Source organism: Macaca fascicularis, chromosome 2 (genome assembly GCF_037993035.2).
Source record: "Macaca fascicularis isolate 582-1 chromosome 2, T2T-MFA8v1.1".
NCBI lineage: Eukaryota > Metazoa > Chordata > Mammalia > Primates > Cercopithecidae > Macaca > Macaca fascicularis.
In genome coordinates, this window is record NC_088376.1 from 108,826,210 (window position 1) to 108,852,040 (window position 25,831).

The following is a 25,831-nucleotide window of genomic DNA, read 5'->3' on the forward strand; positions in this document are numbered from 1 at the left end:
CACTGGGACTGACCCGTGAGGTCAATTCAGTGTTTTCTGAGTCCTTTCCTGCCTGGCATGTTGCTCAATGCTGCGGTGGGGAGGGAAGGGAGGAGGGAGATGAAGATAAAGATGAAGGAGAGAACCAGAGTTACAGAAAATGTGACTTCTTCCATGGAGTAAAAGATTGAAGCAGAGGTCAAACGAAAGTCTGGCAGCAGGAGAGGGCTGGCGGAGGAAGGGCAGTGAAAGGGCGGTGTGGGGAGGTGTTCTTTTGAGGCGCAGAGCACTCCGCGGACACAGCCCTGGTCATCCGTGGAGTGGCGGTGTGAGGTGAGTGTGGGTGGGCTGCCCAGCCTGAGCTCAGTCCAACATCCAGCACTGACCAGGACACGCCCCTCTGGGCCTCTGTCCAGGCTCTTTGCTGACCCAGCCAGAGAAGGGTATGCGGGAGTGGGAGGGCTGACTTCTTCCTCTGCCAGCCATCTCGGCCTGGAAGTCTTGCCCAGCTTTGTACCTCATATTGACTAATCGTGGTTTTAGGCCATCCATGATGCTTCTCCCCAGCCCCATTGTTCCGGTAAACTCAGAAGTCTGTTCTTTGTTCAAAATGCTCTGTGGGTGCCCTGGGAGATCTGGACATTTGAGCTGAGGGCTAGAAGCCCATAGGGCACAGCAGCATGGACTGAAAGACAGGCTGTCTCAGGCAGGTCTAAACACCACCCTCACAGCAGGCCGGAAGTAGCCAGGTGCCAGGCCACTTGGAAACTTCCCAGAACATCTGCTGGCTAAAGTCCCCCTGAAAAGCCACCATAAAAGATGCTCTATTTCCCAGCAGCACAGCTCAGCTCCAACTCAGCTCTGGATAACTTTGTCATGCACTTTATATCCCCAAAAAATGAGAGACAAATGTCTAAATGTCATAGTGTTTACTTTATTTAAATCCTGAGGTTAAAAAATAAAGTATTTCCACGTGGCATAGCAGACACTATAAAATAATATGCTTAGGGATACAAAAGTTTTCCACCCCCATTGTGCAGGTGGGGTGCTGGTGTTTGATGTGCTTCTAGATAATTCTTTGGCAGATAAGAATGAATTGGGGTCCCAGACCCACTATCCCGTAAGGCCACATGAATTGAGGATTAATCAATTAAAGTGCAATTCCAAATGTTAAGCCTTCCAAATGAGGCTTGGGAGTTGCTCTGCAGCCACCAGAGGCAGAGTGTCTCTGGATAACATATGTCAAGCAGCCTTTCTTTTTTTTTTCTTTTCTTTTTTTTTTTTTTTTTTTTAAATCAGAGATGCCTCCTAAAATTTCAAGATGTACTTTATTATTTTAAAAGTGCTTAAGAGGAAAGAGAGAATTATTAATTCAGTCTCTCCTGTTTCCTTGGAAGAAACGTAATGAAATGAGAACTTACTAAGGTTCCCCTACAAAGTGCTTTCTTGGTAAGTGTTTTGTAAACAAGAATGGCCGTCTCCATGGTCTTTGTGTACATGACCATCCTTGGTTCTCAGCATTACGAATGGCTTCTCTCTGCTTTAATTCCCAACACCTCTGAGCCAAGGACAGTTTCTTGGCCTAAAGAATTCTCACATGTAGAATCATGTGCACTTTAAAAAATGAAATCAGGTACACTTTTAAAAATGAACCTTCTTTAAAATTTCATCAGTGGACATCCAACCATATTACAAAACACAGGCTCTGTGATTTCATCCCCAAATGGGGATTTCCTTTCATTTGGGCCTGAAATAGTTTCACCACCTTAGACGATAATTTTAAAATTTCCAAAACACTATTTATTTTTGAGTTATATGATGTGGCTTTTCATTTCTATTTTCCAAACCCTGTGGAGTTTTTCAGTTCCCGTGTCTTTGCCTGCTCTTGGTCCAGCCCACCTGGAGTCCAGTGTGTTGAGGTCAAGCACTCTGTAGAGTCCACTTGGACCTGGAGGACACTTTGTGCCAAACGTGCCTCCTTGTTTGCGGCTAAGTGCATCTGACAGAGGTTGGCATGTTCTTGAAGGTGGTGAGTGGCTGCAGTGGCATGATGAAGAAGGCATCTGGTATCGATATGAAGACGTGACTGTTATGCAGAGAGATGAGCCATCAAGGGGCTGCCCACCCGCCCCCCACCCCCTTTTTTTTAAAGAGTGATCTGGGATCCCAAGGACGCTTCCTTCTGGCTGATTTCTAGTGTAATTCAGTCTAGCCAGGGCTACCACCTGCAGCAGTGCTTCTTCAATTGTTATTTGCATTTTTTAAAAAGTACCCCAGTCCTTAATTCTCAGTAAAGTTGGGAATCTGATTAAAATCAGAATAAAGCTATTTATAAAAGCCACTCTTAAATATGCCAAGATGTTCTGTAGCTGCAGAGAGCACAGCAAACTTGAGCTTGAACAGCAACCTAACAAAATACAAATGTCCACCCAGCACAAAAAATAAATTTGCTAATGAAACCACATAGTTAGGAAGTCACCTTGGGGCACGGGGCAGTCCTCCGAATGCAGCAAAGGCTTTCTTTGAACAATGGCAGTCAGCGCTGAAGGTGGTGCGCACGAGACACCCAGCTCTCCTGGAGGAGTGGTTCTGGGTAAGCTGCAACTGGTCTCCTGCTGTGGTGAGTGACATGTTCAGAAAGGACCTCAGATGGAATGTCCCGGGCCCCAAACCTGTCAGCTACTCAGTGAATGGTGGTTCTTGTTGCATATGGTGCCAATGACACTTCAGAAGGTCATCAGCTTGGCCAGAGTCTCCGCAGTATCCTCAGAAAGCTAAGCACTCAAATATTCTAGATTGCTCTGGGTTCTCTTTCATTAGTTTCTTTCTTACAGTGAACAGGCTGACTCCTGATTATCTTTTGCAAGAGGCTGGATGGATTCAAAGTTAGCATGATTTGCTCTGAATCATCTCAGGCCATGTGGCATGCCTGTGAGGACAAACATGAGGCCAAGAAGAGTCGCTGGGGGCCTGGCCACTTCTATTCCAATATTAAACATGGTCAGAGCCTTGGCCAGGGGAAGATGATTGAGTACCTGATGGCTTTCTGCCAGAAGAGGCTGCTCCAAGAAAGCCAAATGCAAGAGGCTCAGCTTTTCTCTGGGTAACCTCTTTGAAAGGTTCTATTCCCCATTCCTTATGCCTTGCTTCAACTGACTGAAGTGCCCAACTCTCCTGTTTAAAGGTCTGAGTCCATTCCAGAAATGACTCCTTAGCTGTGGCCCCACAATAGTCCTCTTTGCTGGTGGTGAGGCTGTGGCTGCTGGTGTGTGGTGGGTTTGGGGTCTCTGTTGGACTTCGCCTGGAGTTCCTGACCCATTCTCAAGCCCTCAAAACCAGCCAGACCAGGGTTATGACAAAGAGAAACTTTGGGAAATGTGTGACTGGACTTGGGTCACAAGGCTAGCTGGAGGAATTGCTGGGCCCAGCTCTCAGATTCTCAGATAGCCTGCCTGGGGCTCTCTCCCCTCCAAAGTAGGACCTTTGTCAGATGCTCTGTTCACCCAGGGAAGAACCTGGGGCCTGACTGCGGGCAGCTGGTTCCATGAACAAGGAACAAAGAGCTGTCCAAGGTGAGCTATCTGTTGTTGGAGAAGAAAAGGACCACAAAGAACAGGGAAGATTAACTAATTCTTGTCTGGGAACAGGCAACAGGATCTCTCTGCCTCAAGGGGGGATGTCTCCTGGAGGTCAGGTGCGGGCTGAGCAGCGGGAAGTGGGCAAATGGGCTGTCGGGGAACCTGTCAGGAGGGGAGTGGGGCCCAGGGATCCATCATGGCTCTGTTTACTCTGTCACTTTGGTTTTTAAGTTATCAAAGACTTTTGTTAAGAAGGCCCCAATGTTTGAAAGTGGTTCTAATCCTGGCTATGATCATTAGTAAACACGTCTGCAGGCGGGGCAGAAGCTCTTATTTATATAAACAAACGTGGGCCATCAGCTGAGGAGTAGCTCTAAAGCCAATGCACAAGCCTGCTCTGTGGTCACGACATCCACACTGGCTGGCATTTGGGCATTAGATGTAGTGTACACACAGCCACCGCAGGCCCCCAGTACAGTGGGTTTTGTTCTCGGATTATCTTTACTTCTGATTCTTAGGGCAATGCTTTGAGCTGTGGAGAGGCCTGGCTGAGTGAAGGGCTTTGAGGACAGAATCACCCAGACAAAAGGGCCAGGAAGAGAGTGCAGCTTAGAGGCCCCTCCAACACTGCTGAGTTCTGGAGCAGCCTCCAGCTTACTGGGGCAGTGAGGGACAAGAGCATGACTGGAGGAGGCTAGTCAGGATCTCAGGAGGGTTCCCTGGCACCCTGACTCACGCAATGGCTGTGTGCCTCCTCTTCCCGGGAGTACCTGAGGGCGTCACAGCCACAGGGCATGGCCAGGGCACCCAGCTCAGGTATCCAAGATGCGGGACCCTGGTGGGGCAGGGCAGAAAATCCCTCCACAGGCAGAAGTTGGGATCACCCCTACCCGTGAAACTCTCCACAGGAGGCCTAGCGCCAACCGTGCTCCCAGGAGAGGCTGACGTCTGGCAGAGCATCCCTTTGGGTGTGAGAACAGCTGGGTCTCTACTTAATGGAAACATTGCCTGAGCCCTTCAAAGCCTTGGGGGCTAAGAGTGGCCGGTGCAGAGTGCTGAGCACAAAGTGCTCCCCGGACGCCGCCTCTGAGGGGCAGCCCAGGGGCCTCTCTTCCAGAGGGCAGAGTTGATGATTTTGGAGCAGCCGACGTTTTGAAAAAATGCTTTATGTGACAGGTGAGGAAGAGTAGTGTTTCCTGTGGATGAAGTGAAGTTACCGAGGTGCTGAAGCTACAGGAAATCACTTCCATCGTAGATCACAGGCCGATCAACCGTCAAGTGATAAAATACCTTTTTAGAGACAAACCTGAAGAAAGAGAAATGGAAAAGGAGGGTGTTACCTGAGAGCTGAAAGTCTGAGGCGTGGCAGCTGCTGCTGAGGCCTCTGTGGTCTCTGCAGTGACCTGGTCGGGTGTGGGTGCTGGAGCCCCGTGCCCCATTTCCTGTCTGTCTAGTGGAGTTCTCTCCCTGTGAGGGTCAGGAGGTCTCGGGACATCACTGTGGACTCTCCTGAGGCTTGGGTACAGAAATGTCCTTTTGGTCACAGGCTGTGAATGTCACCTTCCTCACCTGGCTGCTCTGAAGCAGCTGGCGGTGGGGACTGCACAGTGTGTGTATGGGGGGGGGGTGAGGAGCAGGCAATGGGAGGAGGCATATGGCGGAGGCCAGCACGGATTTTTTCTGACTTGGCAGCTAACTCAGTTCTGACATCCATAGTTTGGAAATCTCAAGTAGGTTCCTGAGATGACCTCAAGGCCAGAGTTTATCATGGCACCATGGCCACCTCCAGGGGTAACTGGGAACCTGCTCAGGCTTGGGACGGTGCTCTGCCCTCATCATACCTCTCCTTGGTCTCTCCATCAGTCCACAGTGTGGCTGCCGTTGCAGAGTAGGAAATGGAGACTCAACTAAGGGCCGTTGGGGGAAGAGCAGAGCTTGGGCCTGGTGGTCCCCAACCCATTCTCCTAACCACTGCCCTATCCTGTTCAAGAGGGGCTGGGGCTCATGTCCACTCTTGGGTAGAGGGTGGCTACAAAGAGAGCTCTCTGGCCATGACAGGCCTATGCCATGAGGTCCTGCTAACTCCAGGGGTGCTTTCATTTCCGCTTGGGAGTGTAGGGAGGGGCAGGAGGGGGCGAGGTGGGAAGTTCATCTTCCGACCCCTCCTGTGGTGGGCACTCTTGGCCACAAGCCCTGGCAGTTCAAGGCCTGGAGGTGGTGAGGGGATGACATAGCTTTTCCCTAGTGTCCTGTCTAGTTATTCTGCTAAGAGCCAAGTACTCATGCTGGGGATGTGACCAGTAGCCCAGGACCTTGCTCAGAGACGATGTGGCCAGAAACAGATTGGGCAGTTCTCTCTAAAGAGCCGGTTCCAGTGAAGGGGTCTGTGCTGCAGCAGAAGACATAAACAGGGGCAGGTGCCCAGCAGTCCTAATCACCCTTGTCCACATGATTGGCTGCTCAGTCAATGCTGGTCCTCTCTCCGCTCCCCTCCTGCTGTCCCTCTGACCTCATCTCCCTATTCCCATTCTCCTGTCCAGCTTCTCTCCCATCTTCTAAACTATACACTCCTGAACCTTAGCTGGTTCTCAGAGTGCTTCCCAGAGATGGCACCTGCCGCTCCCACCACATGGCCAGGGGCTTCGCGGTGTAGTCTCGGGCCTGCTTATCTCAAGCTCTGCCCTTCCTTCTTCTATTCCTCCCTTTCTTGTTCATTCATTCATTCAGTCCTTCCATTGTATTTCCTGAGCCCCTTCTTTGGGCAGGGCAGTGGCAGGGCAGTGGGAATCAACATCAGAGAGAGGGAAAGGACACCCTGGTTATTAAGAGTTCAGAATGGCCAGACCGCCTGTTTCAGATCTGGCTCCACTACTGGCTGTGTGACTTAAGAGTGTCACTCCTCTACCCCTCAGCAGTGACATGGAAGGATTCTGCAAGCATGAGCCCGTGTGCCACAAAATCTCTAACAAACACTGGAACACCATGGCAGAGTGGTCAACAATCAAGAACGATTAATAATAAGTTACTGACAAATAATTTGTTTCGAGTGTCCACCTCTGCTCTTGAGAAGAGATGGAAGAGAGGCCTGGAGACGTGGAGCTGGTGCCTGAAGTGGCCCTACCTTGAGAAGGTATTGTCGAAGATAAGCATGTAGATGCCAGGCGTGCGAACCTTGAGCTGGCCCTGGATGTTCTCTTTGTGGGAGTTGCATCGGGTCGTGGGAATGAGGACCTGGGAGGGAAAGCAGATAGGCAAAAACATCACAGAGGCCGAGAGGGCCCTGGGCATCCTCGGGGAAGACCTTTATTTTTGGGGAGAAGGCTGAGTGTGTTGCCCGAGGTCACAGCTGAGCAGGGCCGGAGCTGGGACCAGCCCCAGTAGTGGCACAGTGCCATCCCACACCCCGAGGCTGTTGATGACTAGTGGCTATGAGTTTCTTCCAGAATCATGATCTGGTCAGCACCCTTAAGGAGTGATCCCCTAGCCTTGAACATAGAAGATGCTAGAACACTCCATGGGCTAAAGGAGAAACCCTTTTCTGGCTTCAGGATAAGAAGCTTAGTCTAGGTGGGATCCACCTGTCCAGCTGTCTCCTGTTGGTCCTGGTGCTTCCCTTGGGTCTCACAGGACAGGCTGAGACCTCCTTCCAGATAACAACCTTCCAGGCACAAAGCTGCTGGGCTCACTCTCCTCCAGGCTCAACAACCCTGGCTCCACCTAGGCCTGTCTACTGGCTGTGCTTTGGCTGGTCCCTGTGCCCCAGGACCCTTTCATCTTCCTGCACCTGCGCGTCAGCCTCCTATTCACTTTCTGCCTTCCCTGAGAATGAGAAATGAGTCCCAGGAGACAGTGATATTGATTTTTTTCAGACGATTTTTGAAGGGCCTCACTGTCAGAGATAAAATCTGTGCAAAGGGTGCATGCTAGACAGGGCCAGGGCTCCGGGGGAGGTCTTTGAATGGCTCACTTCTTCCCCACCAGGGCAGGCTCTTCAACCTACTTCCCAGCTAAGACACAGGCCTCATTTTAAAACTGAAAATATGCTAGGAGATAAGGCAGAGCCAGCCAACATTTTTTTTTCCTTTTTTTTTCTGAGATGGAGTCTTACTCTGTTGCCCAGGCTGGAGTACAGTGGCATGATCTTGGCTCACTGCAATCTCTGCCTCCCAGGTTCAAGCAATTCTCCTGCCTCAGCCTCCCGAGAGTAGGGACTACAGGCGTCCACCACCATGCCCGGCTAATTTTTGTATTTGTAGTAGAGACGGAGTTTCACCATGTTGGCCAGGTTGGTATTGAACTCCTGACCTCAGGTGATTCGCCCGCCTCAGACTCCCAAAATGCTGGGATTACAGGTGTGAGCCACCATGCCTGGCCAGAGCCACCAACATTTAAAATTTCTTTTTTTTTCTTTTGAGATGGAGTCTCGCTCTCTCGCCCAGGCTGGAGTGCAGTGGCGCGATCTCGGCTCACTGCAACCTGTGTCTCCTGGGTTCAAGCAATTCTCCTGCCTCAGACTCCTGAGTAGCTAGGATTACAGGTGTACACCAACACACCCAGCTAATTTTTGTATTTTTTTTTTTTTTTTTTTTTTGAGACGGAGTCTCGCTTTGTCGCCCAGGCTGGAGTGCAGTGGCCGGATCTCAGCTCACTGCAAGCTCCGCCTCCCGGGTTTACGCCATTCTCCTACCTCAGCCTCCCGAGTAGCTGGGACTACAGGCGCCCACCACCTCGCCCGGCTAGTTTTTTGTATTTTTAGTAGAGACGGGGTTTCACCATATTAGCCAGGATGGTCTCGATCTCCTGACCTCATGATCCGCCCGTCTCGGCCTCCCAAAGTGCTGGGATTACAGGCATGATCCACTGCACCCAGCCCTTAATTTTTTCTTTCTTTTTTTTTTTTTTTTTAAAGAAGTGACTAGCACCTAGAGGATCTTGTCTTATAAAGTGTCCCTAAGCCTTCCATTTAAGACTGACTACACATAAATGGTTATATGGACCAGAAGGTCTACAGACGATGGAAGCAGCATCTTAGCAACTTTGAGTTCCTAATGAGGTAAACTTCCCCAGAAGTGACCATTTTTATTCTTTACAAAATAAAATGTAGCTTCTTTTTCAGAAATACAATTTTTATTACATTCAGTTTTTATTTTTTCCTATTAAACATTTTTAACTTGTACAAAATGACTGAATCCAAAATAGTTGTTAATATAAGGATGCGATTACATTCTCAACTTAATCTTGAACACAGCTGCATATTTCTCAAAACTCTACATGTTCCCAAACTCTACACAGTTCCCAAAATGAAGCGAATTCCCGCAAAGGGCTCTGCTCTCAGGAATCTTGTGGTTTAATGGCGATCACAAAGAAGAAAACATTCAATTACACTGGGATGAGAGTCCCATGAGGGGAGAACTGGCAAGGGGTGCCATTCTAGCCCCTGGGTGGGAGGCAGGAGGCCGAATGCCAGAGGAGACTTCCTGGAAAAGGTGATGCTGAGTTAGGACAAGTTAGCCAGTGAGAAGGGGTCTGGCTGTTCCTGGCAGTGGAGACAACATATTTAAAGGCATGGGAGAATATCTAAGATTTACCCTCCCAGGACACAACAACAACAACAACAACAACAACAAAACAAAAAATAGAAAACATATGAAAGGACAGTTTTCAAGACACTGGTTATCAGGCAATGCAGGATAGTGATCCCTGAGAGACAGGAACAGGGTGAGCCCAACAACTGCCCTCATAAAAAAAGGAAGAGAGACCAAAAAAACAGATGGGGTAAAAGAAAATGAATACCAAGATGGCAGACTCAAACCTAACCTTAACAGCAATCACAGTAAGTGAAAATAGCCTAAACATTCCAATGAAAAGGCAGAGATTACCAGACTCTGCCCAACCCTATCATGCCTACAAGAAATGCAATTTAAATATAAAGATACAAATAGGTTAAAAGTAAATGGATGTAAACAAGATTACCAGGCTAGCATGCTAGCCAAAAGAATGCTGGCTTGACTGTATTAATATCACATAACATAGATTTTATATCAAAGAATATTACCGGGGATAATTTCATAATGATAAATATGTCAGTTCATTAAAAGGACAATAATCCTAAACATTTATGCCCTTAATGACAGAGCTTCAAAATACATGATGCAAAAAGTTATAGAACTGCAAGGAGAGATGGACAAATTCACAATTATAGTTGGAGATTTCAATGTCTCTTTCTTAATAATTGATAGAATAAGTAGACAGGAACTCAATGAAGAAACAGAAGATGAACAACACCATCAACTAACTTGAACTAATTGGCATCTATAATAGAACATTCTGGCCTGGCACGGTGGCTCACGCCTATAATCCCAACACTTTGGGAGGCCGAGGTAGGTGGATCACCTGAGGTTGGGAGTTTGAAACCAACCTGGCCAACATAGCGAAACTCTATCTCTAATAAAAATACAAAATTAGCTGGGCATGGTGGTGCTTGCCTGCAATCCCAGCTACTTGGGAGGCTGAGGCAGGAGAATCGCTTGAACCTGGGAGCCAAGATCGCGCCATTGCACTCCAGCCTGGGCAACAAGAGTGAAACTGTCTCAAAAAAAAAAAAAAAAAAAAAAAAGAACATTCCACCCCACAATAGCAGAAGGTACATCCTTTTCAAGTGCACTTGGAACGTTCACCCAGGTGGGTCACATTCTAGGCCAAGCTTGTCTAACCCGCGGCCCAGGAAGGCTTTGAATGCAGACCAACACAAATTTGTAAACTTTCTTAAAACATTATGAGTTGTTGTTGTTGTTGTTTTGTTTTGTTTTTTTTTTTTAGCTCATCAGCTATTGTTAGTGTTAGTATATGTTATGTGTGGCCCAAGACAATTCTTCTTCCAATGTGGCCCAGGGAAGCCAAACGATTGGACACCTTTGTTCTAGGCCATTAAGAAAACACCTCTCAAACTTCAAAGGATTCAAGTTATACAAAGTATGTTCTAGGTCTACAATGGAATTAAATTAGAAATCAAGAGCAGATCTCTGGAAAATCTCAAAATATCTGAAAACTGAAAAACAAACTCAAACATGTGGATCAAAGAGAAATCAAAAGGGGAATCAAAAAGGCACAGAGGGAGATTGAGCGTTGTGTTCCTAACACAACAGTGTGCTTGCTCAGGCTGGCAGCTGGTGGTGGTGAGGGAGTACGACGGGCACCTGACAAGCCTAGAGGGGACAAAGGTGTACAAAGAGTGTACACTGAGGGCCTGCTATACGTAGGCTCCGTGCTGCCTCTTCTGCACACGACATCTCATTTACTTCCATTAACATTCTATCACATTCTAGTTCCACCAGGGACTAAGGATCCTGGGAGGGTGAGGGGTTGGTTCTGTTTCTGTGATCCACAACCTAACAACTCTGGCCTGGTCTCAAACACAGCAACAAGGGTGTATGGAAAGGAGCTGCTGGAGGGGAAGGCTTGCTGTGTGCATGGCGACCTTGGTGTGCTCACCCTGCATACCCTCGCACCCACTACCTTGATTACAAGCAACATCAAGAGCTCCTTAAGGCAAGTCCCCTGAAGAGGACATGTTTAACATAGATTAATGTGTGTTCTTGAAAATGATACTCTTCATTTCTTTGAAACATCTTATTCTGTAGCTTTTTCATTCATTCCAGCTGTTTTGCATTCATTCCATTCACATGAAACATCTAGAATCAGCAGATTCACAAAATAGATCCATGGTTGCTGGGGGCAGAGGTTGGGGAGTGACTGCTAATGGGCACAGAATTTCTTTTTTGGAGTGATAAAAAGAATCTAAAATTAGACCATGGTAATGGTGGTACAACTCTGTGAATATACTAAAAACCATTAAACTGTAGATTTCAAGTCAGTGAATTATATCTTAATAAAGCTAAAAAACAAAGTCAAGTGTCCTTGCTGTCAGCTGATTCCTCCTCTGACTCCCTCTGGAGCCCACCCCAGCAGGCCATTGAGCTTCTCTGGCCAAAGACGGATCTTCTGCCCAGAGAGAGGACAGGGTCTGGATCCAGTTCTCTGATTTGTCCCTGGGCCTCAGGCCAGCGGTGTGTACACTGGTAACCTGGTTCATAATTTCTTTCACCAAGTGCCTCACCTAGATTCACAATCTCTAATCTCAGTGTCAAGTCCATGACTATAATGGAGGAAGTGGGTCTGGAGAGAGGGTGGCACAGGGTGGCGAGTATCTGACAGGCACCCCTAGAGACAGGGCTGACCTTCTGCTGTGCTTTTCCATCTACTGGATGCTTCTCCTCAAGCGCACAGGCCCCTCGCCTCACCTCACAGTGCTGCTCCTGGTTTCCTCCACTGTGGCCTTCACCATCACCCAGGGGTCTCCTTTCCTCATCTCTGTTCCCCAGGCTGGGCGAGGCACCCTTCGCAGGGGTACCCACAGTGCCCGCCCACCCCTGTCATGAAGCCACCTGGAATCACAAGTGTCTATTGATTAGAGTCTCTCTCCGACTATGCAGTGAGCTTCCTTCATCTCTCTCTATCCCCTGCGGGCCCTACAGTCCAGTATACAGCAGACACCCAATAAATGGTTGCAAATACACAGCATAGTTCCTTGTGTCTATACCTCCGTAATCATGAGGTCTGACTGCTGCCATTTGCACTGTACCTGTCATTTCCTCTAAGGCCCAGGCTGGTCAGGAGAGCAGCTGGGGAGTCCCCGGGATAGATATTGAGGGCACATGTGTGGAAACAGGCTACCCTGGCCACGGTCTCTTTGGGGGACCTCAGGCAGAGATAATAGCCACCCCCATCTGTGGCTGGTGACAGTGGCCTGTGAAGGCAGAGGAGCACCTGAGCATCCTGTACATGGGCCCCTTCTGCCCCCTGGTGTCACTGTGGGGAAAGGCAATGGGGCCCCCTGGCAGTTAGAGATGAGAAAGGCTCAGTAGGTCCCCACGTTCCTGATTCCTGGTAGAGCCACACAGGAACCCCAGGCTCCTGAGGACTCGGTGGGCAGGGACTGAGCAAGGGGAGAGGCCTACAGCCCAGTCACGTGTGGGCAGGCAAAACAGCGAAGGCCTGGATGCCTGATTTAGTCCTTTCCCTCCTTGCCACAAACACTCACGGTGTCTGGTCTGGGTGAATTCAGGATGGGGGCCTGGTAGGTCTGGGGAATGTGATGGTGAGTGGCAAGGGCAGCTCTTGGCAGTGCTGCCGTTTGTTAGTGTGGAGCTGACAGGCATGTTGGCTGTGCCAGGACCTCCTGGGCAGAGGCTCAGAACTGCTCAAGAAGGAAGGGCTCCAGAGGTAGGTATGAGGAGCTGGCTACAAGCCCCAAAAGAATAAGATGGGCAGAGCAGTTTTAAATAAGACAGAATATGAGACTCCAATAAACAAGGCCAACCCAAGGGAGCAGAGTTACATTTTGAGAGTGAGTCTGAAAAGCAGAGAAATGACAAAAGCGATCCCTGCAATGAGCAGATTCCAACAGGGCAGGGTGGCAGGAGAGCAAACCCAAACGGGTGCATATTCCTCTATGGGATGCCAGCATCAGAGCAGGAACTGCTGTGTGTCCCTCCTAGCTGGGCTCTCCTGCTCTGGGCCTTCCTCATCCCTCAACCTCAAGCCCCTCGAGGGCACCCAGTAGACCAAACACAAGGGACTAATAGATGTTTCTGCAAAGACTTCACAGAATTCTTGTTTCACATGACTTTAGCTTGCTTTTCCCTATCTTGATCCTTGCAATTCTTGCAAAATGGAGATTTCTGCAGTCGTATTCCCAGGCTAGGATCCACTTTCAGCTCCAGTCCAGCAGGCCCAACCGCTTTTACCATTTCTTCCACTCAGAATGATTCAAATGGAACTTGTGTTTCCATCCAAACCATCTCTCCCTCCCATATCTCTCTATACCCTTTCTCTGCAGAGATGCAGGCATTGAATTCAGACCTCAGGCATGGGTCTCCCTCCTTCTTGCCCCGTACTGAATCAGCCACCCATGGACCCCTGCCCAACCTCTGTCCCTGTGGTCTGGATTCCACCCCATCCTTTCCACTCTGGTTTCAACTCCCTGATCTACACCAGTGGTTCTCAATCTACACCAGTGGCTGCTCATTGGAATCACTTGGAGATGTCTGGATCCCACACCTAGAGATTATAATTTGCAGCCAAGGTTGAGAACTACAGTCCAGGCACTATCAACATTCCATGCCTAGAATGTCTTAGGAATTTATAAACTGGTACCCGCCACCAAGATTTCAAGCTCGACCACCCAAGTGACATTGGTGTTGTCTCTACTGACACCCTTCCAGGTGGGATGCACTCTAAGCTAAAAACTAGAGGAAGACAGGTCATCACCTCCCAAGGTGACCCATTCCTGCTTTGCATAGCTCTATTAGAAAATGATCCTTAAATTGAGTCATATGTCTGTATTCCTCTTTCACCTACCCATCTATCCCAAGGGCAGACTGTACCTGTTTGACACAGGTGTGACCTTCAGACATTTGAAAACAGCTTTCCAGAACCTCTGGGTCTTTCCCTCCCCAAACTGGACAAGGCCCAGGTGCTCTGCCTTCTCTGCATGACACGGCCCAGAACATTCCAGGTGAAGCCTGCCCAGCAGAGGGTAGGATGGCCACTGCCCTGCTTTGGGAAAGGCCTGCCCAAGTACCCAGATGTGTGTGTAAGGAGCCCACAGGCAGGGAGCCCAGCCTTACCTTACACTGATCCAGCGGTGTGTCCTCAGCCTCCTGGAAGACCACGCTGAAGGAGATGCTCTTGGGGTCAGAGGAGAAGACCCAGCTGATGGTGAGGCCTGCTTCGGCCACAGTGATGGGGATCAGGCTGTAGGTGCTGGACCGCACGAACAGCTCCCTGCTACCCTCCCCGAAGCTGGCAATCTCATCCACTGTGAGGGGTACTTTGATCCTAAAATCAAAATACAGAGCGGGATCTGATTGGGCAAAGTGTTTGTGTCCACTGGCCAGGTCATCTGTGGCTCAGAGGTGGCTGGAGACTTCTTGAGAGGATAAGCCCTGGGTAACCCTGGCCAACATGCTTAATTACGGGATGGGCAGTTCACTGCAACAAATGTTTCCTGAGCGCTTACTACATGCCTGGCATAGTTCTAGGCATGGAGGACATAGCAGTAAAAATTACAGATGACGTATTTGCCTGTGTGGAGCTGAAAGCCCATGGGAACTAAGGAACTGAGGATGGCCTGACCTGCTCCACCGCCCTCGTGGACAGGAAGTGAGTGCCGAGGCGCAGCTTTCTGCTGCTCTCCTGAAGCTGCCCTGCTGCTCAGCCGTCTGTTTTCTCTCTGCCATTTCTCCTTCCAATTCCCTGCCTCACCCTTTCACCTAATTAGCACAAGCCTCCCAGCCTTTCAATATAGTCCATCTTCTCAGCCGCATCTGGCATCCATTGTAAGATTCCACATGGAAACCCTGACCTTTCCTCAAATGCCAACATCCCATACTCTTTATAATGTAGGGGTGATGCAAGTAATACAATGGTTTTGGGGAGAAAAGCTTGTTCTTACTCTCCCTGGGTAGAGAAAAGCTTCTTCAAGAAGTTTGCAGGGTTCATTGATAGCGAGTTCCTCTGTTTTTGGGGTTCTGTGCTGGACTCAGAGTATTATGTGAAGAATGTGAGGTTAGGGGCCAAGGGACCTGCCTCACTGCATCCCAGCTGCAGGGCTTACCCTCTCATAAACCTCAGTTTCCTCATCTGCCAAACAGGGACAACCATGCCTGCCTCAGGACTGCTGCAAGGACTAGATTACAAGATGAACCTGGGGAGCTTGCTCCTCGGGGACCCTTCCAGGCCGAGTGGCACCCCTCCTACACTGTGCAACTCTGGAGGCAGTTAGGTTAGCTCACGGTCATGGAGGCAGGACCTCCAGTGCAGAGCTGCAACTTAGGAGCAGTGTGGCCTTGGGTGAATCACTCACTGATTTTGAGCCTCAGTTTCTCAACTGTGAAATGGGAAGGTGGCAACCATCATAGGCCATGCCCTGTGCTCAGCAATTTTGCATGTTACTGCAGTAGCTCCACGAGGAAGGCATGACTGTTGCCATTCTGTAAAAGAGGAAACTAAGATTCTAAAAGATTAAGAAATTCGATCCAGGCTCGCACAGGTCTGAGGCAAAGCCATCATCTTCCTACCATACCAAACTGCCTTTTGTGGAGAAAATGTATTACTATCCCCTTTAACACAGGGGAGGGAACTAAGTTCAAAGATACTATCCCCTTTAACACAGGGGAGGGAACTAAGTTCAAAGAGGTTAGGTAACTTGCCCAACACTGCCCAGCAAGTGGTGGTGCTGAGGGCTCATTTGCCTCCAAAGCTGTGGAGATGAATGGACAGACTCCCCAAAGCTAACGAGAAGGTAAGAAATGATGAAAAACCAGCATGCTTTAAAGAACAGCTCCAATACTCACCTTTGTGAGAATTCAATTCAATGCAATACTTCTCCATGTGTTAAATTTTATTTCTAATTAAGACCCCTCGACCAGTATTTACAATTTTCAAGAATCTGAGGGCAGGTGTGGGGGTCCATTCTGGAACAGACATCTTTCTCGTAATGTGGAAATCTTACCATATTACCATGTAAAAAGTCACTTACCCTGACATAATGTCCCATTAATGCCGGAGCATTTTATAATTTTATGCTCCAGAATTCTCCCCTGGCACCCAGGTATTTGGATTGTGCCTCAATCATCTATTCAAGACATCATCTATTCAGCAACAAGGACAATACTCAGCCTCTCCAAAGGAGATCTTAACAAAAACAATCAAGGGTTTGCTCAAATATAATATAATCTTAAGATGCCTATTGTCTATAAGGCTCATGTCACAAATGTGAATTCCACTGAGTGACCTCAGAAATTCCAGTTTACATGAGTCAAAGGGTACCAACACATGTGCAGTGTTCTGAGATAATCCCAACCTTTAACATGTTTTCAGATGCTCTCACGATGTGGTTGCTAATCCTTAGCTTGCTGTCACTCTCTTTGAAAGAGGCAGAAAAAAATAACTTTCAAGGTGTTGTCATTCTCCTCGCATTTTATTCCCACGTCCAGCTGACCTATTCTCGGTACTATCCTATTCTACTCCAGGATATGCCTTGGATCTGTGTGTTCTAATTACTTATAAATCTCATAACTTTCCTCATCTCTTTACTTGAGGGTAGGTTTTTTACAAGTTTTATTATAAATGATTTCAAACATTTCCTTGTTCTTTCCCATTAAATGCCACTAAAAAACCTGAAAATGATTCAGCAGTTGTAGTAAAAGTGAAGGGCAGGAGAAGGAAGGCGGAGTGATTAAGGACCCCCAGAATATGAGGAAAATCACAACAGCTGAGCGTCTCTGAGCCCCCCACCTACACATATTAGAAAACCACTTGTTATCCTAAGAGCCTGGAAAATCACAGTGTGCATGAGGAAAGACAATCAACAGAAGCCGACACTGACATCAATCAGATGCTGGAGTTATCTGTCAAGGCTTTTGAAGCGGTCATCAAAAAAATGTTTCAATAACAATTTTAAATGTTCTTGAAACAATAAAAAAGTGGAAAACTCACACTAAAGAAACAGAAGATATAAAAAAGAACCAAATGGAAATTTTAGATCTAAATAATTACAATAACCAAAAAAAAAAAAAAATCACTGGACACTCAATAGCTGAATAAAGATGACAATTATACTTGAAGAGAGAAAAACAGAAATTCCTCAATCTGAACAACACAGGGAAAAGATAATTGGGGGCGGGGTGCAAGGAAAAAGAACAGAGCCTCAGGGACCTGCAAGACAAGGACGAAATATCTCACATTTGTATTACTGGAGTCCCAAATGGAGAGGGAAAATAGAGTACATCTGAAAAACTATTCAAAGAAATGATGGCTATAAACTTCCCAAATATGGTGACAGATATAAGCCTAGAGATTCAAGAGCTGGGTATACCCCAAATAGGAAAAACCCAAAGAAATTCATGCCAAGACCCATCATAGTTCAACTTCTAAGAACAAAAGACAAAGAAAAAACTTGAAAGCAGGCAAAGAGAAATAACTTATTATCTACAGGAGAATACCAGTTTGAATGCTAGGGGATTTCTCATCTAAAACCATGGAGGCCAGAGGGAAGCAGCAGCACACTTATTTCAAATGCTGAAAGAAAAAAACTATCAATTCTATACTTGGCAAAACATCCTTTAGATAGTTTGTGAAATCCAGCAGGGTGTGAAAAAGAATTATATACCACAGCCAGTGGGATCTATCCCAGGTATGCAAGGTTGGTTTGATATATGAAAGTCAGTCAATGCAATCCATCATATCAACAGGCTAAGGAAGAAAAAGTCTATGATCTTATCAATTGATGTAGAAAAAAGATCTGGCAAAATTCAACAGCCATTCTCGACCACCCAAGTTCTCTTTTACTATTTCTAATTGTCACTGCTGTGAGTAGCATGCAAGGGACATTTTGGTAGCTTTATCTTTGCACATCCAGTCATTATTTCCTCAGGATAAATTCCCAGACATAGGCCCATTACATCAAAGAGAAAATGCAATTCTTGAACTTTTGGTACATCCTGCAGCCAAGCTGTTCTCCAGAAAGGGTAGCCCTGACATTTCATACTCCCCCAGCATCAACAGCTTGTGAGTGAGCTAGCTATTTAATTCTTCCTGCTTGGTCTGCCCCATAATTCAATATAGTGTTTGTCCAAGTGTGGTCCAAGGTCACCTGAGGACTGGTGGAATAGATCATTCTCTCATGACCACATCTGACCCTTCAGGAAATTCTGTCTTCACCACCTTCAAAATAGGTCCAGAATTTGCCCTGGCTCTGCCCTCTCTGCCAACACTTGGTCCAAGGAACAAGCATTCCTCTAATATCCTTTCAACTGCTCTCCCCACTTTTGCTCTTGTCCTCCATCATCTATTCTCCACATGGCAATCAGAACAATCCTTTTGCAAATGTAAATTAGATTAAGTCACTCTTAATGCTACACACCTCATTTCGGGGTCCCATTTCCCTCAGATTCAAAGTCAAAGTCCTTACAATGGCCAACAAGACCCTATGTGCTGGGACCCTCATTTCCACTCTGACTCCACCTCCTGGTTCTCTCTGCTGCAGGCACGCTGGCCCTTTTCTCGGCCCCTCAACATGCCACGCACCATCCCGTCGCAGGGCCTTTGTGCTGCCTGTTCCCTCTGCCTGAAATGCTATACCCGTAGATAGAAGCCTGGCAACTCCTTCACTTCCTTCAAGTGTTATCTTCTTACTGTCACTCTATTTAAAATGGCAAATTCCCCTTCCCTGTTATCCTACTTTATCTTTTCCCATAGCAAGCACCACCTTGTAACATTTATACAATATTGACTTATTTAATTATGTTGACAGTTTGTCATCTGTCAATCCCTGCTGGCTGGAATGTAAGCTTGATAAGGGCGAGGGGTGAGCCTTTGTTGGTTTTATTTACTGACATGCTCTAAGCACCTAAAATAGTACCTGGCACATTGTGATAATGAATAAATATCTGTGAATGAGTGACTGAATCTATTCAATGACAGTTATGCAGCCACTGGATACAACACTGGAGAACTCGATGATGTGGGAAAATACTCATGCTATAGCAAGTTTTAAAATACTGCAAAAGAAGATTTAGAATATTTGTTTGTGTCAAAAATTATATGTATATAGGTATATTAAAAAGACTGGAAGGCTATATGCCAAAATGTTTTACTTATCTCTATTTTCCTAATTTTTTACAATGAAAGTGTATTGCTCATACAATAAAAAAATTAACAAAGTTAATTTGAAAAAAGAACATGAGGTGTGGGAGGAATATTATAAAGGGGCACAGGGAACTTCCCAGGGTGAGAAAACTGTTCTATATCTTAATTGTGGTAGTGATTACACTGTATCATTCATGAGAATTCAAGCACTGTATACTTGCTTGAATTTTAATGTATATAAGCTATACCTGAAAAAAAAGAATAAACGAAGCCCCACTGGTATTAAGTTAGAGCCCCGGGGTGGTCCCCAGCGCCAGCACTGGAGTGGCCATTACTCCTCCCAACGCCACACCTGGAGACGGCCCAGGCGGCAGCTGCCACTTACATGAGTTCTCCAGACTTCAGCAGGCAGATTTCCGCATCCTGCCCCACGGGCATGTCTTCAGTGTCCTCAGGCGTTAGTGAGGTTGATGTAGTGTCCCTGAAATGTCACCAACGAGAACACAGTCATTTAGCTATCAACACACAGGGCCTCACATCCTGGGGTCCGCAGTCTTGGAGTCACAGGCAGCCAAATCCAGATGCATGGGGGATCCTTTAATCACAGAGGCCATGGCAGAGACCCCGGCAGATTTTGTGGGTAGAGGGAGGGCTGCAGGGGCAAGGGCCAAGCAGGTGGACAAGGAGAAGACAATAGGGCTACAGCAGTTTCCCTGGAGCAGCTGTAGGGAAGAGACCTCCTGCTATAGGAAGGGTGAGCAGAAACACAAATCAACCACTCTCCTAGCCCACGCCAGCAGAGCCACTGCCACGGGACCAAGGTACCAGCACCACTGGGTCCTGCCTCCTCAGTGCCAGTGCACGACTAGAGAAGCCTCTGGCCTATCCCTGGGGCACAAGAACAGGCACCCAGGGGAGGTTTTTAACACCTTCTGAATTATGGATTCTTAGAACATATTGGCAGATTGCAGTCCCTGCACTTCACTGATGGGGACACAGAGGCCCAGGCAGTTCCTCCGAGGCAGAGCTGGAGCCAGAACTAGATACCCTGACTGCAACTTAGTGCTTTCCCTGTGGGGCCCCAGGTCCAGCTCAGCCAGGGGCTTATACAATCTCAGGTGCCTCAGAGCCCAACCAGCTCCACTCCCTCGTTCTGCCAAAGAGGAAACCTAGGTCCAGAAAAGAAAAAATGGCTTTGTCCTCATGTGAAGGCATCAGTGAGGAAGATCTGCCACTCAGTGTGGCTTCTTTTTAAACTGCTGCAACAATCTGTGCTCTTCCAGGAGCTGCATGCCACCAGCCCTGAGCAGTGGGGCTCCCTCTAGCTGAGGTCTCTGTGGCCCTAAGGGCAGGGGATGTGGTATGACTGTGGTGGGGTCCACTGTGGTTCCAGCTTCAGCGTTGTGACTGTGTGACTCATGGTGAGCTCTTTCCTCCTGAGACCCCCGTTTTCCTTCTCTAAATGGAAGCAAATGGAACCAGATGGACTCTGGGTTCTGAGGGCTTGAAAAGGCTGTAAGTTTTAAAGGACTCAGAGGTAGCATCTTGCAAGCCCACTGGTTGAGAAAGAGATGGGCTTGCTCTGGTCAGCAGCTTCCTGCCCGCGGCCTCTGTTGCTCTTCTCAGGGAAGGTGCAGGAAGAACGCAGGCTGCAGCACCTGCTGCCACCGGGGGCATGCCTTGTCACTCTGGCATTTATTTTTCTTCCTGGCCCCAACCCCCTATCTTCCTCCTTGCCTAACACCTCCTTCTTTTTGCTTTTCCAGCCGCTGGCTTCTAGGCCCCCACTCCCTCACCCTGGGACAAACAGAAACAGGGAACATTAGTGCAAGAAGCTGCTCAAGGAGCCAGCTCGTGCAGCCACCCACTTGACAGCAGGGAAGCAGAAGTCCAGAGGAGACAGGCCAGGGTCACTCAGGCCTGCTTGTTTTCATCCTTGTCCAAGGCGCAAATACCATAAATGAGATAAAGAAATAAAGTAGAATGAGAGAGACTCTGAAAGCTGTACTTGGTTCTCCCAATTTTCCTGCATTCAGGATAAAAGATGTCCTAATCTATGATTCCTTCTCTTCCTCCATCACCCTCCTCCCTGATCACAATGATGACAGACAACGCCTGATTACCTGTAAGCAGATGATTCACAGAGCAGGTTTCCCAGACCCTTGCTGGCCCCGGCGGATGCCCTGCATGAGTGAGGTGGGAGTGGGACAGGTGGGTGATGCAGTCTCAAAGGTAACAATTAGGGCAGAGGGCTTTCTTTTCAATAGGTTTTCAAACTGTAGGTCATGACCCATTTAGTGGGCTGTGAATCAATTTAGGAGGTTATGACCAACATTAAAAGAAATAGAATAAAATAGAAAATACAATAGTATATTGCATGTTGCGAGGATAAGTATTTATGAGGCTCTTGGGTTTTGTTTGTTTGTTTTTGAGACAGAGTTTTGCTCTGTTGCCAGGCTGGAGTGCTGTGGCACGATCTTGGCTCACTGCAACATCCAACTCTCCGGTTCAAGCGATTCTCCTGCCTCAGCCTCCCGAATAGCTGGGATTACAGGCATGCACCACCACACCCAGCTAATTTTTGTATTTTTAGTACAGACGGGGTTTCACCATGTTGGCCAGGATGGTCTCAATCTCCTGACCACATGATCGGCCCACCTCGGCCTTCCAAAGTGCTGGGGTTACAGGCATGAGCCACTGTGGCCAGCCTCGAGGCTCTTGTTTTGACCGTATGTGTACACACATGCACACTAGGTAGCCATGCAAAATGTATTTCTTACTGTGAGATACTGTAGAAAATGTTCAAGCAACTCAGAGGATGTCAAGGAATTTAAGAGCTTGAGAAAGGACAGCAACCAAAGCATGACCACTAGAGGGCACCCCACCTCCTACCAGAGCTGCTTCCGTTCCTTGCTATGGAGACAGTCTCAGCGAAGATACCAGATACTCACTGCCCACGCGGCCTTCCTCCTCCCCTTGCTCTGGTCATGGCAGCCTACTGCTAGCTTGGCTGATGGCATTACACCCTTTCCGTCCGAGTTTTTGTCTGGAGCCAGTGGTCAGCTGAGATCAATATCTCTCGAACACACGTTCCAGTCTGTCAACTTGTCTGTCCCTTTGTGGGTGCCATCCTGGCATTCCTGGGCAGCCTGCTGTGCGCACAGCCCATGCCCAGTGAATGTCTACATTATTTGCCTCAGAGTAAGGTTTTCTTCTGTCCCAAATGCTCCCAAAGGAGGACATACCCAAGGCTCCGCATTAGAAGCGAGTCAGAATAAAGTGGTGAGCACAAACCAGGCGGCCCCTGGCACTGCAGTCCTGGAGTCCACACCTCTCTGAGTCATGGTGGAGCCCCTCCAGCTTGGTCTCTACAAATGGGAGTCTATAGTCCTTCCCTGTCACGAATCAAATGGCCTCGGCCTGTTTGTTATGTAATTACTGCACAACTTTAATCCTGCAGACTGCCTGCGGTGCATGTCTGCTTGTTTAGAAACTAGCGGAGGGAGGAAGGGATGCCTGGAAAATCCCTATGGCCCAAGGTGCCTTGCTGCCCATCTGCCCCAGGGGGCGCCATCTCCCGTCAGCCTCGCTAAGCCCCGCAGAGTGAGAAGCGTTGCTTTTCCTGATTACACAGGCTCCTATCCTCCCTCTGGTCAGCCTCCATCTGCGAACAGTCTCCTCTGAAATGGAGATGTCTTCAGTTTAGAACTGCACTCTTCAATACAGTAGCCACTAGCCACATGTGGCTATATAAACTTAAATTAATCAGATAAATTAAACTAAAAATGTGGCTGCCTGGTTGCACTAGCCACATTTCAAGTGCTCAATTATCACGTGGACTGGTGGCCACTGTGTTGGGCAGTGCAGGTGCAGCACAGGTCTCTCACAGCAGAAGGCTCCACTGAACAGTGCAGGTTTGGAAGGTTGGGCTGAACCACACCACACACATCCTATTCACTCTGCGATCTGGGGGCATATTTTAGTTTTGCTATCAAATTATTATTATTGTATTAACTTGATTTTACTTTGCTAATCCATTGCTTATAAATTCCTAGTGTTAGAGTAGGTAGCTAGGCAGGCATGAGCAGGGCAGGAGAGGGCCCCCCTCCCACAGGAATGTCAGGTGACTGTTAAGTAATGGTCAGGCAATTGTTAAGCTGTCTCTGTAAAATAACTGGTTGCAGCCAGAGCCAGAGAAAGAGTCTCCCAATAGATAGAAAACATCTGAAGCAGGTAATCAGCAGCTTCCTAAGATCTCAGGAGTTGGGCGAGTGGGCTCAAGCATGCACATTAAGAGGCAAAATGGCAGAGTTTAACCGGTATATGACCTTCCTCTAGAAACGACTGATAAGGGAAAAATACCTCAAGTGAGCATGCATACATCTCCAGTAAACACACTGAGCATGCAGCCCCTCCCAAGTGCTGGCAAGCCACCATGCCTGCAGACAGCCTGCTCCAAGGAAAGAGTCGGGGGAGAAGAAACACAAACCCTGGAACCATGCCAATGTATAAAACCTCAAGTCAAGGGCCCGACGGGGCACTTGGATCTCTCAGGTCACCTGCTTGGCTCTCTTCCAAGTATACTTTACTTCCATTTGTTCCTGCTCTAAAACTTTTTAATAAACCTTCACTCCTGCGCTAAAACTTGCCTCAGTTTCCTCCTCTGCCTTAAACCTACCTCTGCCCCTCGACCAAATTCTTTCCTCCAAGGAGGCAAGACTCGAGTTGCTGCAGACCCGTATGGGATTTGCTGCTGCTAACATACTTTGGTGCCACGTGATTCAGACACATTCTCTAGTAGTAAGACACTTCTATAACTCACCTTCTGCTGGAGGTAGTTAAACCCTGTATCCGTTTTCCTTCTCCTGCTCTCCTGCCTATAGAAAAACTGTTCCTCCTGAACAATTCCTCTCAGCTATAGTGGCTTTGCTCCTGCCAGTTGATCTCTCAGCTCATCCTGGTGGCTTGCAGGGGTACAGGTCTGCTGGTTATGTTGCCCAGGCTGGCCTCAAACTCCTGGGCTTCAAATGATCCTTTCATCTTAGCCTCCTGAGTACTGGGACTATAGGGGCCCACTGCCATGCCTGGCTGGTTAGGTTACTTTTCTGTGGATCACAGCCCATCATTCACCAATGCCTTGCCAACAGCAGTAAATGTCTCATCCCTGGATCCTGGAACTGATAACTTAACAGCTCTGCCAGGTCTTCAGGTAAGGAGAGCAGGCCAACAGTCTGACTTCCAAGATAAATCTGCAGCAGGTATGTCTGCCACTTCCCTTTTACTCTTCCCTCAATTTTATTTAGAAAATGTTTAGGTATTTCTGGGGAAATCTAAGACATATATGATTGGGTTCCCACCCTTAGCAGTTTAAAGTTTTGTTTCAAATAAAAGTAATGCCCTTAAAACAATTAACACTACAAATTGCCAGATAGTAAAAGGTGCTTTGTACAGCGATTAAAATAAAATTTTATCCCCAAACCTGTGGAGTGGCTCAGCCCCTCAAATATAGGTGCAAGTCTTCTGTACTATAGAGAAGTTTCTATTAAAGAATGGCCATGATAAACAAGCCATGCTTTCTCAAATACACGTATCCCCATATTGACACATACACACAGTCATGGAGGGCCCCAGGTGCTGGTTTGTTTTTCCTCATGGAGTAGAAAGGCTTGCTGAGAAGAGCACGGCCAAGGGTGCTTGACAAGGCTCAGGCCATTCTAACACTGCCCTGTGGACCTGTCTTGAATGGCATGGTTGGCTCGTCCCTGGGTAAAACTCAGCTCTCAAAGCTGAAAGATTCCTACATGTCAGGCAGGGTTACTTTAAATCGCCACCCTGCCTTGAAAGGTCTCTTTCAGGAAGACAGGTGCATATTTGGCTCAGTCTGTTCTTTTATTCATTTGTCCACCATTCCCTACATCCATCTGTCCATCGGTGTGTAATCTATGCGGCCTCATGGTTCATGCCCATAAGGAACACCTCACTCATTTGTACCAGTTTGGTAGAAAGGACAGTCTGAATGAATTCATTCAAAAAAAGGCCTGCAAACCTACTAGAGCTCTTCAGATCTTTTATCAGGGCCCCCTGGCATAGCTCCATACTCAGAGCAGGGCAAGAAGTACTGGCTTTGCAGCCTGACAGTCCTGGGTGACTGCTGGGATGTGTGTTCTTGGGTAAGTGGGTTAATCTCTCTAGTCTTCTGTTTGCCTATCTGTAAGTGACTAGGATTAGATGGCTGTACATAGAAGCATCCAGCATAGGGCCAGGCTTGCAGTAGAACTGAGTGTTAGTCTCTGGATCCTGAGGTTGCTCCTGGTCCGTGCTCCCAATGCTTGACATTTGCCCTTAGGAAGAGCCACATGAGGTTTGCCTAGGAGGTGGGAGAGAGCAAAAGCATTGGAGAGAAGCAACCTGAATGGTAGCGCAGAGCCAGAGAAGGGAGGCCAGGCACCTTCACAAGAGGGCAGCTGCTTCTGGGAAAGCAGACATCGGAGTACATGCCTCTCCCTAGTACCCTCTCCACGAGGAGGCACTGGGGCATGTGACCCAGGCTGACATGCCTCTAA

The 25,831-nt window shown here is 47.8% G+C and overlaps 1 protein-coding gene across 4 annotated transcripts in view; it reads right to left on the minus strand.

Moving 5' to 3' along the window:
* Positions 1–893: 893 nt before the first annotated feature.
* The window catches only part of FYCO1 (FYVE and coiled-coil domain autophagy adaptor 1), a 77,902-nt gene continuing 52,964 nt past the window's right edge, over positions 894–25,831 (minus strand). For 3 of the 4 annotated variants that reach the window (XM_005546889.4, XM_015445769.3, XM_065540492.1), the window contains 4 exons: positions 19,654–19,749; positions 14,246–14,456; positions 6,679–6,788; positions 894–4,863 (listed from right to left, as the gene is read on the minus strand). In XM_005546889.4, the coding sequence (XP_005546946.3) occupies positions 4,788–4,863; positions 6,679–6,788; positions 14,246–14,456; positions 19,654–19,749 (493 nt within the window). In that variant the 3' untranslated portion in view covers positions 894–4,787. The remainder of the gene's footprint in view (positions 4,864–6,678; positions 6,789–14,245; positions 14,457–19,653; positions 19,750–25,831) is intronic. The other variant, XM_065540493.1, reaches the window with a different exon arrangement.